The 15,660-nt window shown below is 34.2% G+C and overlaps 1 protein-coding gene across 1 annotated transcript; it reads right to left on the bottom strand.

Annotated features, from left to right (window-relative positions):
- Positions 1-6,235: 6,235 nt before the first annotated feature.
- On the bottom strand, positions 6,236-9,448 carry LOC108331277 (SKP1-like protein 14). Its single transcript, XM_017565927.1, has 2 exons — positions 8,783-9,448; positions 6,236-6,495 (listed from the first exon to the last, which is right to left on the bottom strand). Exons 1-2 carry the CDS (start codon positions 9,396-9,398, stop codon positions 6,488-6,490), a joined length of 624 nt encoding a protein of 207 aa, XP_017421416.1. The 5' UTR covers positions 9,399-9,448; the 3' UTR covers positions 6,236-6,487.
- Positions 9,449-15,660: the final 6,212 nt, after the last annotated feature.

Raw genomic sequence — 15,660 nt, 5'->3', positions numbered from 1 at the left:
TCAATGAGGACGTGTGATTGCTTGTTGTTGGACTCAAAGTTGAAGGATGTATGTCTCATCAACAAGATTCTAAGTATAAAAAATGGACTTCAAAGAAGCGAATACGTAAAGAATGTCTTAGATATCCTGGAAAGTACAGAAAAGGTAAATCATTTCTGCATAAAGGAATGGATAAGGAAGAAAAGATGTGTGCATATGTTCTTGCTTGGATACTGTTACCAGGTAGATATTTGCGTGACAAAATGTCAACAGAAGATTTATTTCTATTGAATGCAATATCCTTAAAAAACATATGATTAACATCGAAATTAAATATGAGCACAACCTACCATATGGAGTGTTCATCAGCAAAGTCCTGAAACTAAATCAAGTTGTTCTCACTGGAGAAAACAGAGTTGTGTACAACAGGACAAATGAGATTGGGAAGACAATACTGACATGTATTGGTCTGAAGAAAACTGTTGATGGCTGGATATTTAGAGATGCTCAAAACCAAATTAAAAGTCTGAATAACATAGAAGAAAGTTCTAGTTCAATCACTCCCGAGCCAGAATTTCAAAGATACATTGTAGAAAGATTCGAAAGAACATTTAAAAAAGACTGGGAAATTGGAAAACACTTTACTACGGAGGGAAAACAAAGTGAATAAGCTCATTAAGAACTATGTAGATAGCTCTTCAACAGAAATGTCAGATGATATTGATGAGTCAAGTGAAGAGGAGTTTATGGATGAATCTAACTTAAGATAAGAGCTTTTGAAAGACTCGATGCTTAAATATTAGTTTCTGTTGTTTTGTTTTTTTGTGGTTGTCTAAAGTCATTAGTAATTTCTAGTTGTACCCATCTTTTCAGTATCAATGAAATTATCTTTTGGTACTGAATCTGTGAATGGTGATTGATTGACGGGATTGGTTGAATTAATTAAATCTGATAAAAATCACTTGTATGATTGCAATTGAACATTTCATTGTTACATCATTACATTGCATATTCATACTTGAGCTGTGATAATGGTTATTTCACATTTCTACTACATAAGGGCCTATGCTCAATTTAGTTGAGATGAAATATGCAAGAGTGCTGATTGATAACTGAGTTGAAATGGAAATTTCACATTGCACTGTAGAACTGAAGTCGATTAAGCGAGATTCAAAATTAATTAAATTTCGTCAATTGGTTTGAAGTCTCTAAAATGCTGAAACATTTACTTTAAACCTTGACTTTTGATTTCATGTGTGTTTACTCATCATAAATCTCTTTATTTGAAATCTATTGTGAATTTGGTATGAGTTTATGAATGATAACACCAGGTTATTTTGTTTCAAGCTGTATCTGAAATGTTATGATATTTGTGATATACTTTTGATACACTAGTTGAAAATGTTTGAATGATAAATACTCTGTTATATCTCTATCATGCAACTCTAATATTGAAATGTGATATGCATACTGATAAGGGGAATTTTGTATCCTGTTACATAATCAGTCACATGGTAAAAGAGGGAATAAATAAAAATCATGTGAATGTTGCTGACAAAGGGAGCATCATATTTTTATGATAACATGTGTTGATGCATCTCTGTGTGAATCAATATCTCTGTGTTTCAATCACATTATGCTATAAATTCTTTTTTGTTAATGCCCAAAGGGGGAGAAATAATTGAACATTGGATTGAACATTGGATGATATAGTTGAATATGTATATGACATATATGTGTCTATATGTCTGTGTTTCAAACTATGTGAAAAAATTCTTGATTGTGTATTGTACATCATGGTTATTTTGTTAATCATAGTTGTGCATCATCAAAAAAGGAGGAGATTGTTGATAGAGGGAACAATGTGATAACTGAACCCAATCCTGTTATGTTATTTTTTATGATGACAACACATTAATAGCAACAACACATGAATGTTGTCATGTCACAATAGAAAAGTATTTCTGTGTTGTGTTATACATATGTGGAATATGTACATGCTTACTCTATTATATGCACATACTGTGATAAATGCATATGTTGGACATATTGTATTGGTTATGCATGCTAATGTGATTATGATGTAATTATATTTGTGTATGAACACTGTATGTTTCTCGATAATGAAAACCACAAGCATAAAAGCAAATATGCATGACATAATCGATTATAGTGTTGTAGTAATCAATTAATGTAGTCAGACAGTTTATGTTTTTAATTGTGGCAAAACAACTAGTTTGAATCGATTACGTTAGTTGCTAAATCGATTAAAACTTGTGTGTTTTCATATATCTTTTTCAAATGTGCTGTGATGAGTTTTTGAGAAGAAAAGTTTTAAAAATTTGTTTCACTGTTAAGCTTAATCGATTACATATGTTGTGTATTCAATTAAGTTTGTTATGTTTAAAAAATTGATTTCATGCTAGTCATAACTGCTTGAACAATCATATTTTTAAATATGTTTGACTAACACTAAATGAAAATTGATTATATTAATTGAGCATTTAATTAAGAGCTGAGCTAGTTGTAATACTATTACATTTGTTTTATGTAACCGATTACATTACTAATGTAATCAATTACTTTGTGTCTAATATGACAATAACTATAAATTGACGCATTGTTTGTAAATCCAAAAAAAGAGTTAAGACTTTTTATCATTCTAACATTTTCACATCTTACAGTTTTGATCCTAGAAAAATTTACAGGTTGTACATACGCTCCAAGAATAAAGAACGCAAAGAATTTGAAGAATCTTGAGGCATTCTTGAGAAGCATTTTCGTCGACTACATTGGCTAATCACATTAGCACTACTGCAAGTGTATCGGAGTTGATGAGAAGAAGGTTTTGCAATCTTTGATTTGTTGTTTCCTTGGACGTGCGCGTCAGGAAGAAAAGCGATGAGCTCTTGGACTTTGAGAGGGGATTCTCAAAAGGATTTATGCAACAGGGACAAGGGGTTATGTGTGTGCAGGTGTATTTATTTTTATATTTGATTGAGAGTTTGGAAGGTTTTTGCATTTGAGAGAGCTCTGTAAAACTTTTGTTGTAATACTTTGATCATTATAGTGAAATACTCTCCAATCTAAGGTTGATTGGGAAAGTGACTGGATGTAGGCATTAAGGCCGAACTACGATAAAAATCTTGAGTTTGATTTTCTTTCCTTATCTCTTTACTTTCTTTGCATGCACATTTACTTACAACACAAGAAAATTTAAAGATGATTCTAATTTCTCAAAAAGATTTGAGAAGTTTAAGTTTTTATAAATGCTTTGTTTAAACAATGGTAAAGACAACTTAGGAAAATTTGATGCTAAACCTGATGAAGCAATTTTCTTAGGTTATTCACTAACTAGCAAAGCATATAAGGTATTCAATAGAAGGACATTGATCATTGAAGAGTCCATGCTTGTTGTTTTTGATGAAATCGTGGACCTTGAGGAGAACTCTCTTGAGTCAAACAAGCCCATTGCAGGTGATGACGATTACTTAAGGGAAGCTCTTGAAGATATGTATTTGAATGAAAACACTCTTATAGAAACTCCAATTGTACATCAAGAAGTTGAACATAGAAGCTATCAACAACCACGAGGCCTCTCTTTGGACAACATCATTGGAGACATCTCAAAAGGGGTAACGACTAGACATAATTTAAATATTTTTTTTAATAGTTGCTTTTATGTCTTAGATAGAACCCAACAACATAAATGAAGCTCTTGATGATGGCAAATGGTGCATTGTTATGTAAGAAGAGTTTAACCAATTTGAAAGGAATGATGTCTAGGAACTTATTCCTAGAGAAGAGCATTACCAAGTGATTGGTACAAAGTGGGTGTTCAAAAATAAATTGGATGAAGAAGGAAACATCACTAAGAACAAAGCAAGACTCGTTGCTAAAGGCTATTGTCACGAGGAAGGTATAAAATATGATGAGACATATGCCCCGATAGCCAGGTTAGAAGAAATTAGACTAATACTTGCTTACGCATCTTTAATGAAGTTTAAATTATATCAAATGGATGTGAAAATTGAATTTACGAATGGTTTTATAAAGGAGGAAGTGTATGTTAATCAACCTCCTGGGTTTGAGGATTTTAAATTTCCTGATCATGTTTATAAGTCGAAGAATGCATTGTATGGCCTTAAATAGACACTTAGGTCTTGGTATGAGAGACGTAGTACCTTCTTGATTGAAAATGACTTCTTTAAAGGAAAGATTCATTCAACCGTGTTTATTAAGAAAGTAGGAAGTCACGTTCTGTTGGTTCAAGTATATGTAGATAGATATCATTTTTGTGTCAACTGATGAGTCTTTATATGAGGGACTTGCTAATATAATGCAAAAAGAATTTGAAATGTCTATGATGGGAGACTTAAAGTTTTTATTAGAACTACAGATAAAACAAATGAATGAGGGACTTTTATCTCCCAAACCAAATACTATAGGGAAGTCCTTGAAAAATTTGGAATGGACACTTCTAAAGAAGCTAACACCCCTATATGACAAAATCATGTTACTTATACAAAGATGAATATGGGGTAGAAGTAAATCAAACCATGTTTAGAGACATGATAGGTTCATTACTATATCTCACAACTAGTAGACCTGATATTATGCAGAGTGAGTGTATGTGTTTGTTCTAGGTACCAAGCCAATCCTAAGGAATCCCACCTAACAACTATTAAGAGAATTTTGAAGGATCTTAAAGGAACTACTTCTTTTGGATTATGGTATCATTCTGATGCAACATCTAGTTTAATAGGATACTCTGATGCTGCTTATGGGGGCTGTAAAATTGATTGGAAAAGTACTAGTGGAACATGTCATTTTCTAGGTTGTTCTTTGGTGTCTTGGCACTCAAAGAAATAAGAATGTGTAACCTTGTCTACCACAGAAGCATAATACATTGTTGTTGGTAACTATTGTGCCCAAATTCTATGGATGAAACAACCTTACGCCAAATGGGCTTTGTTGCACGTGGAAACGTAGTTCTTCATAAAGATGAAGAAAATCAAGAAGACAAAAATGATGATTTGGATGCTCGCATAGCCGAACTTGTACGAGAAGTTGCTCCATCTGTAGCTGGACCCTCTGTCTGATTATTTCACAGGATAATCGATTATCTTTGTCTGATTCAATATTGCCCAAGTCGCGCAAATAATCCTCAGGATAATCAATTATCACTTTTTGAAAACCCCATAACGGACACATATAATCTATTATCATTGGCAGTTGGGAGTTGGTTTTTCAGTTTCTGACCCTTGGCAGTTGGGTGTTTACTGTTCTTTAATATTTGCTTATCTGATTGTAATCTATAAACTATATTTTAGTAAAAAAGTTAATCATTATTTATAGTGATTAACGATTGAACGTAGAATCTTTTGATTCGAAACAGGATAAAACACTTTGTGTGATTTTCTCTATCTCTGCACTTTTAGTTTACCAACTATTTGATAAAAGTCCTAAAAGAAAATCAAAATTTAAAAGAACCAATTCACCCCTCCCCTCTTAGCTTTTGACCGATACACACTTACTACAATTTTTCTGTTGCGTGATACCAGTTTTGAACACATAGCCTAAACTATTTTGACATTAATTTGATTGACTATATTTTTTCTTACCACTCAAATTCAAATTATTATTTTTCTTCAGTGTAGATGAAGGGACTTTGCATACAAACCACTTGGCCAACTAGAGCTTACTGCTCGGTGAGGAACGCTCCCGTAGCTCTCACTTGAGCCTCTTCGACCTAGGGAATGCTTACATAGCTCCTAAAGTCCGCCACTCGGTGAAGAACGCTTCCGTAGCTCTCACTTGAGCCTTTCCGACCTAGGGAACGCTTCCATAGCTCTTAGAGTCCGCCGCTCGGTGAGGAATGCTTCCGTAACTCTCACCCGAGCCTCTTCGACTTAGGGAACGTTTTTGTAACTCCTAATGTCCGCTACTCGGTGTAAAGAGGCATGAAGACTTAAAGTGCATCGAAAATAGACTCTTTAATACAACGTGAATGACTCTCTTAAGCTCATAATAATCCCCGCGCACCTCTTCCAATAAAGAGCTTGCTTGGCTTGGGGGGCTTGTGTACTATATGACCACCCAACTAACAAGGACCGAGCGACTGACCATCCAATGAGAAAATGACCGACCGTTCTAGAAATTAATCTGAGCAATCAATAGGAAGTTAATGAAAATAATAGTCATTTATTGACAATTAATAGGAATAATGCTATTTATTGGTAATAAATGGGTCCGAAATGATGGTAAGCTAAATATAATATTTATAAATATATATCTGACGAAGGAGACAAGGCAGGTAATCTTGAATTATGATTACTCATTTTTATTACAGAATAATTAAGTAAATAACTAACTTTAGCGTCAGAGTGTCTTTGATAGGTACTCACACCTAGGACAAAGAGAAGAGATAGAACAACATAACTCGGAGGATGAATTAGGAAACTCCTTCAGCCTTCAGAACATCTTTGAATGCTTTGAGTAAAGGATCTCAACCCACTGAAACACGTGAAAAATGTTTGTTAAATAAAAAATAAAGTGAATAAAAAAGTTTATGTGAAAAAGTTACATTAAAAGAATGGAAAAGATTGTGTTGAGGCAATTGCAGAGATTCTGAGTATTTACCTAACAACTAGATTTTGCATAAGAGTGTTCACGAACATGTTTGATTCCATACTTTTTATTAAAAGGTTGTGTATAAATCAATTATATTTTGAATTAATTTGATTTTAATTTAATATAAAATTTCAACTAAATTAAATCAATGTTTTCTCTTAGACTTTGATTGATTTTAGCAATTTTTTATTGTAATAAAACTTTTAAAATTTGTTTTACAAAAATTGATAAATATTTTATAATAAGAATTGTTAATTAAGGAATATATGCTATATTTTTAGCAATGGTTATCATATGCATAACTTTAATTTTATCTATATTTATAATACGATTTTATCATTATGTAATCTTTTATTATAAAACTATTAGTTATTCATCATTTATATTTTTGCATTTTGAATTTATTTCTAGATATATAAGTTTTAATTTCTCTATTTGCATAAAAAAAATTCAACTACCTATTTTCATAAGAATGTTTTTGCTAAATTTAGATACTAGAAAACAATTTTTTTTTCTATTTTTCCTAAGAATTTTAATTGACAGATAATTATTTCCTACAAAATTATAAAATTCACAAGCATTTCTTATAAAAAAAAAATTTCAGAATATTTTGAAATTAAGTTAATAATAATTTCTTTAAAATTATTCTTCATAACAAAATTTATTAGTATTTTCTAAAAAAAGTTTTCAAAAAAAAAGTTTTCAAAAGAAAGTTAGTGAGAAATGTGTGTTTTTTTAGTAAGTGAAACTCATCAATTTTAATTTTCTGTTCTCTTTTTCTTTTAAATCTAAGTTCCTTATATTTTGACTTATTTGTTTCAATAAATTAATTATTATTTTGGACTCCCTTTAATTTCGTATCTGTAGGCATGCTTGCATTATGCAGAAGGGTAAATTTTAATAGTTCTAGGCCATAAAACATTGTGATGCATAATCTTTCAGAACATTCACAATATCATTACTCCCTAGATATGAAATATAATATGCCGAAGGGTAGTGTTGTGTCAAAACAACTGTCATGATTTATTCCTGAGCCACTTTAATAATTGTATAATTAGCTATGAAACATGCAGTGTAATATGTTACCAAGTCTCATAATTAAAATATATACATTATGTATTCGTTTGATATAATGATAATTATTACCATTTCTACTTTAATAATTGTATAATTAGCTATGAAACATGCAGTTTATTTCTACTTTTATTTTTATTTTGTGAAACCTGAATCAGCCAACATGACCTACCCGCATTGCCATCCTACCATTAAATATGATTCATGGTGGTAGATGGTATGACCACATGGTTTTGTGAAAATTAGAATCTGATGCAAGAATAAACTTTTGGAAATATAAGTGGTTAGGAGATAAACCCTTGATAGACTGGTTCTTGAGATTATATGCAATGTCTAATCTTAAGATGATAATAATAGATGCTTATAAAAGGAATGTTCACGAAAAACCCTAAACAGGGAAGAGGACGATGAATGAGTGTGAAGAAATGAGGAAACACATATATACACTATTAAATCAAGATACAGTAAACTAAAAAATCACGTTATAGGGGAAGAATATGACATTCATGATCTCTTTTGACAAATTAAGACATTACGACCAACTCAACATTTTACTTGGAGGGTGCATTATAGAAAGAATAACTTCCAAGGATAATCTATGCCATAGCACTATACAGATAGGAAATATTATATAACAAAAAAGGAATCACTTAGCCATTTGCTTTCTATAGGTGGTCTAGAGTAATTACATCTTACATATTGAAGCAATCACGAATTTCAACGATTTAAGTCAACTAGAACTTAATAGGGAAGAGAACAAGGTATGAAGAACTATGTGGATTGTAATAGTATAGATAATTTGAAATAAAAGGAATAAAACTAGATTCAAGGATGAGAGAGTAGAGGCCGAGGAACTTTTCAGCTTTATCACATAGAAAAGTTTGGGTTTAGATACTAAATAAGTTTCAAAATGCTCATTTCAAATATTGTTATTTCAGTCCAAAGGAATGCATAAAATCTATGACAATCCGAGTATTTTCACCTCCAGCGGCCCTAATTCTAAAGTCATAAACTCACATTTGAACAATTGTTAAGAACACAGAGTTGGATTTAATGCAGCATCTCAGTAATTTTCACGACGGAAACTCTAAATTACCTGACTCCATGTCGATGTTTCGGAATGCCCATGCGTTGGCTTCACGATACGCCGCCTCCTCCTCCGGCGTGTAATCGCTGACGATGTCGAAGAATTCCCGCGCAAACTCAACGGTTTTGTACTTGAGGTAGTTTGCAATTGCCCCGGATATCACATCCATCATGTGACTCATGTTGAGATAGTTAGCAGTGAGTAACAGTTCCCTAATCTGGTCAGGCGTCAACATCGACATGAACTTTTCGTCGAACTTTCTCAATGTCTTCGGGTCGCTGCCAACACGGCTTCGCTTCGCCCGGAACTCCAGGATCCTGCCCAGTTCAGAGCAGGTTAGGTTGTGCAGAGGAATGACCGCGTCGGGCCCGATTCCTACGTCGTCGATCACAGCCTGCACCGTTTCCATCTGCTTCACGATGGAAGCTTCCACGTCGAAGATGATGCCGTCCGAAGTTTTCAGCTTAATCGTTGGTTCGTCTTCTTCTTCTTTCTTCGTGATTGTAAGCTTCTTCAGTTCTTCAATGGGAACCTCACTCGTTTCTCCTTTGGCCCTTTCGTGAGTTTCCAATTCCTCAGCAGCATTCATCGCTGCCATCTTCGATGATTCCCCTTTTTCCGCCATTGTTACAGAGAAAAACAAAGGTGAGAATGATCTTATTTGTAGGAATTGAAAATGCAAGAAAACGACAGTTATTTTCTTCTGAAACTGGGCGGAAGAAATGCACTTTTATCGGAGAAACCGGTCACGTTATTCATTATTTCAATTTAATTTAAACTTTATTTAATCATTTAATGCTGCAATTAATTTACTTTAAATGTTTTTAATTTATGAGTTACAAGTTGCTTTAATTATTTTTTAATTTATTAAATTTTCTTTTATTGTTTTTTTATAGTTTTACTTATTTTATTATTTTTAATTTGTGAGCCTATTTTTGTATTTTTTATATAATTAAATTAAAAATTTAACTACACAAATTGAAGTGAAATATAAAAACTATACATCATAAATTTATAAAAAAATTAATATAACAATAGTTTAAATTGATAAAAATAATTTTATAAAAATCAATAAGTAAAAGTTAAATTTGATTAATACTCATTAAATCAACTACTTTAGATAAAATGACTAATTTGAGTAAAAAAAACATATACAACTTTAAAAAAATAATAACATTAAAATTTTTAAAAGGATTTAATTACTTTTAAAAAATAAAAATTAGGCTTAACCAAGTTTTAAATCTCTTTTATAATTTATTTTCCTTTAAATATTTTTAATATATTGCATACTAAAAAAATTTATATCGCTTAATTGAATTCATGTAATTTAATTTTTTTTAAAGGTTTAAGACCCACGAAATAATTTTATTTGGTAAATATATAATATGAAATTATATTATTATATTTTTAATTAATTTCATTAAATGATTTCTGAAATAAATTTTATATTTAAAGAATTTATAATTGAAAATCTAACGAAATCAAATCATTCTATTGTCATTTTTATTCTTCACTCTTCATATTGCTTCTTCTGATATATACGAGGTTCATCAAAAGCATAGTAGAAGATCATGACATAATGGAGGGTTATATTTTATTTATATGGTACTCGATAACCACATTCACCTATCACAGAAATAATATATTGAAATCAGAGGTATATTCTAGAAAGGGAGGTTTGAATAAAGTTTAAAACTTTTTTCGCAATAAAGTCTTAGACGTTATTTATAAGTGTTTGATGACCTATAGATAGTGTTGAACACTTAAAGATTTTAAGAAGTGTTTAGAAAACATTTAAAAACTATAACACGAAACAAGACTTATTATTACATTAGTTCACTTCAAACTGAGGAACGTCTAGTTCTTCTTTAAGCACTCTTAAGGGATTCACTACAAAAAAAAAGGGCATTACCGAAGGCCATAATCCCTCGGAAACAGCCAAAAGCCGTCGGAAAAAGACATTTACAGACGGCCTACCGACGGGCATCGAGCCGTCGGTAAATCCCTTGTCGCTAACTATTACCGACGGCTTTTGCCCTTCGGTAATTACCGAGGGCCAAAAGCCTTCGGTAATGACATGAGATGGGTATTTACCGAGGGGCAAAAGCCTTCGGTAAGTGGCACGAAAAAATAACAGTTTACTCTGCACGTGAGCTGCCAACTACAAAGAATAAAGGAGCAATTTTATTTGTCTTGTAAGAAGTGGCACATCACTATTGGAAGCAAGAATTGATGTGACACACACGGTCTTGGAGAAAGTAAATGAACATGATTTGAATTGAAATGGAAGAAGGGGACCACATGTGCAAGTGTCCACGGTTTTCTCAAATAATATGTGATTTTTCTATTGTGCAAAGGAGCTGCCACAATTCCTCACGAATGGGCCCATGAATAATTCATTTTACAAGCAAAGTTTTGGATGGAAACAAAAATGGGAGTGGCACCTAGGATTGAAGAATGTTTATTTGGCTTATGACAAATGAAGGAGACCGTGAAATGATGGAGGGGCCACACGGTTTTGTTTTATATAGCATGCATATGTATTGGAATCAAATGGGAGATTGGAGAATTCTTTTTAGACTATGTAAGCCGTGCTTGATGGAAGAGGGGGCTACCAATTTGAAAGTTCACGCCCATGGAGCTCCAGTATGTGATGAATTTTATTATTAAAGGGAGTGGTGTCACGGCCCCACACAAGAAATCTCACTTTGGGTTGAAGAGATGTCTGCATATTGTTTTACGGTGCTATTCCACTTCACACATTGGTTTTGATTCTTCAATTGAAAAACAAAAAGCACATCATGGCCCACAAATTGAAAGAATGTTCGGTTCTTTATTGCTTTCAAGAAGGAAGTCTAGAAAACGATTTTGAGAGGCAGCAGCAAGTTTGGTCACGGCTTGGTCTTGGAGAAAGAGCACCCACCATCTTTGAAGAAAGCAAACAACCCTCATGAGAAGCACATTACACGTCCAACAACCACACACCTCTCACTGCAAATTAAAGAAGTTTTGGAGTGCACAAGAGAGCCAACACACGGCTCGTTGGAAGCAAGAAGAGGTGCAACAGCTGTCACGGTTGGAGAAGCAGCTCATGGAAAATTCACGTCCAATTGAGATGGAAGAGAAGCTCACGGGCCTATAGAGGAGACAACATCATGGATTTATTTTTGGTGTTGTCTAGCCATATGGAGGCAATTATTTTCTTGGCTTACAAAATGTAGCAGCAACCACATCCAACATCTTCACGCCCACAGCCTTCACAGCAGATCCAGTAACGTGTAGAAGAGAACCAGCAGCACCAGCAAAGTGCAGCAAGCAGCAGCTGCCACACCCAAGCTCAGACTGTCACGATTGGAAGGAGAAGTTGATCATCACCTTCACGCAAGGTGCATCCAGCAGCAACCACCTTAGACAACACACGTTCGAGGCAGAGGAAGAACAGAGAAAAGAAATTAATCAATTGTTTATTTGGTAATGATGAGCAAATGTTTGTCTTCTTTTGGAAATGGTGCACGTAGAAAGTGGAGGGCAGAAAAGAAGAGACAGCAACCATAGGGGAGAGCACATAGAAGGGAGCATTTTACTTGGAAGAAAATAAAAGAGCCATGTGTATAAGTGAAGTGGAGCAAGGCAGCAAGCACAATGTCATGGTCAGTTCCACACACACTCACGGCAGCAGCAAGCATGAGAGCAAGGAAGTGGTTGTTGGTATATAAAAAAAGGGAGAGAGCCGTGTAGCAGAGGGTTCTAGAGACCAGAGAGTTACGGCCTGGGAGAGGTCCCTCATTCCAATTACAAACCAATCTTTCTCAATCAAACAAGCACATACACTGATGCCACAACAAAATCATACAGATTGAACAAACCAATTTTTAAACGAACAACTTACCTTAACCGAGATAGCCTTGACAGCGACGCCCCACGGCCACTCCAACGCAGCCCTCAACCAAGTTCCTTCAACCGTATACTAAGAAGTTAATGAAAAGTAGATGAAGGCAGTGTCTAGGCTTTACCAAAATGAACATGACAGTGTGAATGAAGTTTTGCGGAACTTACCTCCACACCACCAGCCCTCAACGAAAGAACCAACCTAGGACGAACCCTAGCCCCGGACTCCCCAAAACCACCACGCACCGTGAACCAACACCGGTGGACGCACCGCTGACCACCGTGACCAACCACCACGGGTGACTCACCGATAAACTGACAGAGCGTGAACCAACGGAGGCAAGTGTGTGAAGAGAGGGAGGATACGCACAAAACGACGAGGCTGATGAAAATGAATTTGGGGCACGAGGAACCTAATTTCTGACTTAAGTTAGTGAGGTCCTTACCGACGGCTTATAAGCCTTCGGTAATTACCTCTATACCGACGGCTTCAAGGCCTTCGGTAAAATGCCGTCTGTAAATCCAAATTTTCCAGTAGTGATTTCACTAATCTTTGAAAAGATTACAATGAGTTTAACCATTACTGGTTTACAACAAGTATAACCACTCTTAGTTTTACATTAGTCCAACTGAATAGATGAGTTTCATCACTCCTGGTATACAAATAGTCCATCTGACTATTTCATTTAACTCCACTGAGTTAAACAAACAAGTATCATAAATCACTTCTGACTCTACAAAACAACAAAGTGTTTTTAAGAAAACAAGTATAGATAATGACTCTCTTAGAGAGGATTTTTTTTAACATAAACAATATCTGACAACTTGTAACAAAGATTTTCTTTTCAAAGAAAGTTTTAGACCATGCAAATGAAAGAGAGTTTTGACAATGCAAGAGCAATAATGATTCTTGATTCATGTTGTCTTCTCTTCATGTGATCCTCTTTATATAGGCTTCTTCGAGAAAGATATGTTACTCAGAGCATTGACTTTCACGTATTTGTATAGTCTTTTAGTATGAGGTCAGATGTTATGTTGTTTTTCTAGTGGCAATTGTGCTACTTGTATGGATACGTCAAATAAAAGGTATTGAGAAAACATTCCCATAATGTTGGTTATTGTTGTTTGAAAATTGTTGTAAGGAAAAGAAAATTTCCTTCTATCAAAAGTAAAGAAAGAGAAGAAAAGAAAAGGGACAAAGAAAGTAACAAAAAGAGTCAAAAGAAAAAGAGTTACAACAACAACTAGGAAACCCATTTTGAACTTGAAAATTAGTATGTTTTTGTAGTTGCCCAAAGCCTTTCTACCTAGGCTAAGTCTATTACACTTTGATTCCTTAGTTTCCTTTAGTTTTCTTCATCTATTCTAGCACCTTTCTTTAGGATTTACTTTTAAGTACCTACTTGATTTTGTGACTTAAATTTTTTGCTTGTTATTTTCTTGACTTTCCTTATGTCTTGTCTCATCTAATTTCATTTCAGTTTAGCTTTCAAATTGTGCTTTGTTGTTTTCTTTCTTTGACCTCCTGGGTGCTTGAAAACATCGTATGATTTGTGCTTTATTTCTAGAGTTTGGTTAACATTGAAGGTAGCATCTTAAAGGATTAAAAGAAGGCTACTAGTGACACACCTTTGGACTTGAAAAGGAGGATATCTTCTCACCAATTGAGGACAAACACTTGAAGAAACCAAGTTTAAACATCTTTGCGCATTGCTTTTGTACTCCAAATATTACAGAACCTTTGTGTGCTTTATAATTTTTGTTTCATTTTCTTCTTGGCTTGGTGTCTTAAGAAAGTGTCATTGTCCCATTTCCATAGCTAAAATTTTGTAATAGCTTAATTTTCACTATTAGAAGTGAAGGTGTGTGAAGGGTTTCCAAAGTGTCACTTGCATCTTCATCACATTAGGGTTGTTAGCTTTACATCTTTTCATAGCATTTACATTTCAATTACTTTCCTTTTATGTCTTTGTTTTGTTTCCTTTTAAGTCTCGTGATATCTAGGTGTGTTGGTAGCATGTTAGTTAAACCTTTCTTTAGTTTAGGAGCATCTTTGCATTTTCATTTAACTGAAGTGTTTTGAAATATTTTTACTTAGAAGCTTTAGATAAGGGTAATCTAAGAAAACTCTATCTAGGAAGGACTTGGTTTCTAAGCTTGTCTATTATGACTCACCTCTCCTTCCTAGGAGCTAGTTGGAGCATCTTTACTTTATTGTTTCTTTCTAGATATCCTTCATTCTAACAAGAAAAACTTCATTTGTGAAAACCTTTTCCATTCATAATTGTGAAGTCTTTTGAAAACCTTTGTGAACTATTTTTAAAAATTTCACAACATTTGTGACCACTCACATCATTCTAGTGTACATGGTAGTGTGAGAGATAGCCAAGAGGGATTACATCTTATGGATGAACTTCAACAACAAAGGAGAGAAATAAGTGAGCTAAAAGAGTTGTTTACCAAATTCATGATAGATAAAAATAAAGGGAAACAACAAGTTGAGTTATCCCATAGAAGAAAGTATATTAGAGAACCATCTAAGCACGCTTAACTATGGAGTTCTTATGAGTCAGGTTACCGAAAAGCAAATGCATTTTGGTGATATGAGTAGTCAAATCAATTCCTTTAAGCTATCCTTCAACCGTATAGTCCCATACCTATACAGTCTCCAGATCCCTCTCATTCCGGTGTATGTTCGATTCGTCCATGTACCCCTTCCACCTGAAGCTGCCAGGAGCCGCTCCTTGTTTGTGCCCCCTGCACCATGCTTCTTGCACCGGCGTCACTCCCCGCCCTCGTCTCCGTGCCCGGGTGTCACAAATTCTATCAATCCCCTTCTAGAAGAACACATAGACATAGAGATCCTCCTCCTAGAGAGCCTAGTGTTGACCTTTCCTCATTTTATGGAAAAGGTAGTGAAGAATATTTAGATTGGGAAATAAACTTTGAACAATTGTTTGAGTGTCACCACATTAGTGAAGAAAGGAAGGTACCCTTAG

This window comes from Vigna angularis, chromosome 4 (genome assembly GCF_016808095.1).
Source record: "Vigna angularis cultivar LongXiaoDou No.4 chromosome 4, ASM1680809v1, whole genome shotgun sequence".
In the NCBI taxonomy this organism is placed as follows: Eukaryota; Viridiplantae; Streptophyta; class Magnoliopsida; order Fabales; family Fabaceae; genus Vigna; species Vigna angularis.
Note: the sequence above shows the minus strand (reverse complement) of the source record. Positions and strands in the feature narration are given on the sequence as shown.